General features: G+C 36.6%; 2 protein-coding genes across 2 annotated transcripts; both read right to left on the bottom strand.

Moving 5' to 3' along the window:
• Window positions 1-216: 216 nt before the first annotated feature.
• On the bottom strand, window positions 217-1086 carry LOC121764295 (protein FAR1-RELATED SEQUENCE 12-like). The gene has a single exon (XM_042160341.1). The coding sequence runs from the start codon at window positions 1084-1086 to the stop codon at window positions 217-219; it is 870 nt and encodes a 289-aa protein (XP_042016275.1).
• A 59-nt stretch (window positions 1087-1145) lies between these two features.
• On the bottom strand, window positions 1146-3325 carry LOC121764293 (protein FAR1-RELATED SEQUENCE 5-like). Its single transcript, XM_042160340.1, has 3 exons — window positions 3244-3325; window positions 2060-2840; window positions 1146-1641 (listed from the first exon to the last, which is right to left on the bottom strand). The coding sequence occupies exons 1-3, from the start codon at window positions 3323-3325 to the stop codon at window positions 1146-1148; spliced, it is 1359 nt and encodes a 452-aa protein (XP_042016274.1).
• Between the last annotated feature and the right edge of the window lie 1224 nt (window positions 3326-4549).

Here is a 4549-nt window from a genome sequence, read left to right as displayed (position 1 = left end):
CAATAGTGATGTGTTTTGTGAACATGAGTGAAGTGTTTTGTGAACAATAGTGATGTGTGTTCTGAACAAGAGTGAAGTATATTCTGAACACTTACTGCCACTGAGCTTAACACAAAAAACAAGTTTGCATTGAGATAAAATTCAATCAAAAGTGTAACAAAATGAATCATTAGTGCTCAAAAAATGATACAAAGTGACCTATTACTATTCAAATCCTCATTGCCTCTGGTTTCCCTTCTCATGAACCTTTTTGCAGTTCCTAGAATCATGGAGTCCAATCTCATGACAGTTTCCACACTTTCGGCCTGGTTTCATTGCTAACTTCAGTGCTGACTCCCTCTTCGATTTATGCCTACTTCCACTTCCCTTTGTACTAACAACATCAGGAGGATGAACTTCAATATTGGTCGGAACATGTGAGCCATAGAAGTTCTCAATCATTGCGCTCTTCTGTGTGGAAGACAAAACAACACCTTCTCCAAGAAGCTGCTTCTTACCTTCTTCAATAATTGCAGCGAATGCATTGATTTTATCAATGTTCCCTTCAATGCTTTGTGTTGTTTCAATGAATAATGCATACAAGTTTTTATATGCAATCTTCTTCTTGTCCACAGCAAGGTGTACTTCTTGATCATCACAAAAACCTCCATGTATTGACTTCACAAACTGTGACTTCAACCATCTTCCTCCACACAACTTCTCGGGTATCAGCTTAACAAAATTATATTTCAACACACAAAATATATGGCTGCACAATAGACCAAGTCTTTCAAATTTTTTGCATCCACACAAATATGTGTCATCACCAATGGAGTAAGTCACTGTCCATGAGTTTGAATCCTTGTCCTTTATGTCATATACTTCAATATCTCTACTGGTAGACACTCCTAGAGTTGCACAAGACAAAGAGAAACATGCATATACTATCTCTTCTTGAATTTCATTAAAAGCACTACCACTATATATCGTCGATGCATGTTTCTCGATTTCCAATCCTGTTCGCAAAATAGGCACTTTTGTTGAATCATAGTATTCAAGCTTTGCACTATTACTTCTTTGAGTCTCCAGAGCATGATTAAAGTTCATATAAATTGCATAAGATTAGCCCGAGACTTTGAGTACCTTTTGAAGAAGCTATTCTGCGATTAGGATATAGTAGTTGTCTTTATCAACGAACTCATCGGAAAATCACGGAAAAAGGCTGGAACCCAAAATTTTCTGGATGCAAACATTGATGAAAACCAGACATTATTGGCCAGCCCATATCTTTCCATTATAGCATGCCAAGTTTCCTCAAATGCATCAGGTTCTATCAACTCTGACCATACACATGCATTCAGCTCCTTCTTTAATTGTTCACTACCAAGCATGTTCTTTGGCAATTTGTCAGCAACTTTATTCATAACGTGCCACATACACCACCGGTGTCTTGTATTGACAAGGACCTCCTCAACAGCAACTTTCATTCCTAAGTCTTGGTCCGTTATAATGAGTTTGGGAGCCACACCCATACACTTTACAAATTGGTTAAATAACCATGAAAAGGAGTTGGCATTTTCCTTGGACAAAAGGCCAGCATCAAATGTCACAGGGCGACCATGATTATCCTTGCCCGTAAAAGGAGCAAATATCATACAATACCTGAAATGAAAAACAATTCACTATAAGCATGCAGAAAAAGTACATCACTCTTGTTCAGAAACAACTTCACTCTTGTTCACAAAACACATCACTCTTGTTCAGAGAATACTTCACTCTTGTTCACAAAACACATCACTCTGATTCTGATTTTACTGTAATGAACAATAAACTTCACTGAACAATTAACTCTACATTAATGAATGTATACCTGTAATAAAAAACAATTCACTATAAGCATGCAGAAAAATACATCACTCTTGTTCAGAAACCACTTCACTCTTGTTCAGAAAACACATCACTCTTGTTCAGAAAATACTTCACTCTTGTTCACAAAACACATCACTCTTATTCTAATTTTACTGTAATGAACAAATTTAACAAAAACAATTTAACAAAATAGTAATTAGTGTGCACATACCTATTGGTTGAGTATGTCGTATCAAACGACACAATATCACCATACAAATGGTAGTTTCTTCTGGCAGTAGGATCACACCAAAACAATCGTGTCAGCCTATCCTTTGAGTTGACCTCAAACTCATATGTAAATGCACTACATAGCTCTTTCTTCTTTCGCATCTCATTCAATAACATCTGTGCATCAGCTCCTTCCACGTATGCTCTAAGGTCACGTCTATAGTTGCGCACTTCTAAAAGTGTACACCCTACATAATCTAATCCTCTATAGTTGCGCACTTCTAAAAGTGTACACCCTACATAATCTAATCCACCAAGCACTTCTTTAAGTAAACTAAAACTTAAAGTTGGACCAATGTTTGCATTAGCACAATCGAGGATGAATTTCTGATGGACTAAATCCAAATTGCGGTTCAAATTCATAAAACGCTTATGGCGTCCCTCGACCATCTCGTGATTATGTTCTTCAACGAAACTTTGTATAACATAACCAACACCCATAATATACTTCCAAGACACTTTAGCATTGCAATAGCACTTAATAGAAGAACGCTTGCGTTTCAACTCAGATTGTTCACTCTTTCTTTGTTGCGTACCTTCTCGGCTACACACCACGTAAATCCAAGTAGTGACTTCTTTTTCCTTTTTTGATCCCTTTTTACGGGTGTCAAATCTAACATATCGAGCATAATTGTTGTAGAAGTCCAAAGCACGATCAAGTGTCATGAAACTTTGCCCAATTTTTGGTTTCAATTCATCGGGGCATTTTGGTACGTAAACCACTGTAAAAAAAACACAGCACTCTTGTTCAGAATATACTTCACTCTTGTTCACAAATAACATCACTCTTGTTCAGACAACACTTCACTCTTTGTCACAAACCACATCAATCTTATTCAGAATACACTGCACTTTTGTTCACAAATACACATCACTCTGTTTCACAAAACACTTCACTCTTGTTCAGAAAATATATCACTCTTATTCTGATTTTACTTCACTCTTATTTGCAAAACATCTATAAATTTAACCATGTAAACATAATACAAAGGCCATATGGTTTTAATAATCACTTAACATCACTGAAACAACAATAAATCTAACCACACAAACTACGGTTTTCATAATCACAATACACGAAAATATTGTATATTAAAATTAAGAAATAGTAGGAATAATGATTACCTGTAGAATTCTCAGATTCCTCGCCTGAAGATGATGAATCAGAATCAAAATAATCTTCATGCGATCTGATGATTGAATCCATGGAATTGAATCACGTGGAATTGAATTCAATCGCGAATGAAGTAATCAGATTTGTAATCAGAATTGAATTCAGAATTGAATTCAAACGCGAATTCAATCGCGAATGAATGAATGAATCGCGAATTCAATCAGATTTGAAATGAAAGAATCGCAGATTTGGAATGAATGTGAATATGTGATCGCGTAAGATCGCATGTTTAAATTCATATTGTAATTTCCTAAAATACCCTCAGCATATTTTCTATAATTAAAATAAATAATATTTATTCCATTAAGATGTGTGACTGAGATTTGTTCTCTAGTTATACACTTAAGATTAGTTATATCTTGATCACTATCCTATATATATATATATATATATATATATAGGGTCCTGTTAGGTTGAGATTATTTAGCTAAATTGAGAAATGAGATGCAATATCAGCCACTAACCCACAAGATTAACTAAATGTCAACAGCTATCACATTATGTCAACACGGGGGTATAAGTGTCATTTCGTGTTTTAATGTGTCGGATTGTTGACATGGCTTGTATGTCTAGTTGACATGACTTATAATTGTTGTTGACATGGTTGTACGTGTAATTGACATAGCTTGTAACACAGTTGACATGGCTTGTATGTGTAGTTGACACGATATGTACCGTAGTTGACATGACATGTATGTGACATTGACACGATATGCACCATAGTTGTCATAGTGTCACCGGCTTATATATCAAATGTCAACAACTTATAGTAAAATGTATCAGTTTGTATATCAAATGTCAAAAGCTTGTATATATTGTCAACAACTCAAAAACAATTATTGTAATTAAAAAATAACAACTATTTGAATTAATCTTCTCTAAGCATCATAGTATACAACTATGCAATAGCTTAATTGATAATTCCATAACAGAAACGGAGACGGAGTCGGAGGAGATTGACTCGCCGGAGGTGGAGCGGCTGAGGGAGGATCTGTTGGACGGAATCGACGAGGATTCCGATCTCTGCACTTCCATCCACGACCTCGACTCGTTCATGAAGAGTTTCGAGGAGGAAATCACTACATTTCCCACTTCCAGTCACGGATCCGGAGCGGCTGAGGAAAGAATCGTCGAATCGGCGTCGGATTGCGGCGAATCCGGAGAGGTTGAGGAAGGAATCTTCGAATTGGTGTCGAATTCCGGCGAATCGCGGCCGGATCTAGGCTATCTGCTCGAGGCGTCGGACGACGAGCTAGG

The sequence above is a fragment of the Salvia splendens genome, chromosome 14 (genome assembly GCF_004379255.2).
Source record: "Salvia splendens isolate huo1 chromosome 14, SspV2, whole genome shotgun sequence".
Lineage (NCBI taxonomy): Eukaryota > Viridiplantae > Streptophyta > Magnoliopsida > Lamiales > Lamiaceae > Salvia > Salvia splendens.
Note: the sequence above shows the minus strand (reverse complement) of the source record. Positions and strands in the feature narration are given on the sequence as shown.

Bases quoted from the DNA above. Each gene is read 5' to 3' on its own strand.
- LOC121764295 (XM_042160341.1), bottom strand. From the start codon at position 1,086: ATGAACTTTAATCATGCTCTGGAGACTCAAAGAAGTAATAGTGCAAAG.
- LOC121764293 (XM_042160340.1), bottom strand. From the start codon at position 3,325: ATGGATTCAATCATCAGATCGCATGAAGATTATTTTGATTCTGATTCA. The intron at 2,841-3,243 runs GTAATCATTATT...TTTTTTTTACAG, and splicing joins GGAATCTGAGAATTCTACAG to TGGTTTACGTACCAAAATGC. The intron at 1,642-2,059 runs GTATGTGCACAC...TTTTCATTTCAG, and splicing joins ACGACATACTCAACCAATAG to GTATTGTATGATATTTGCTC.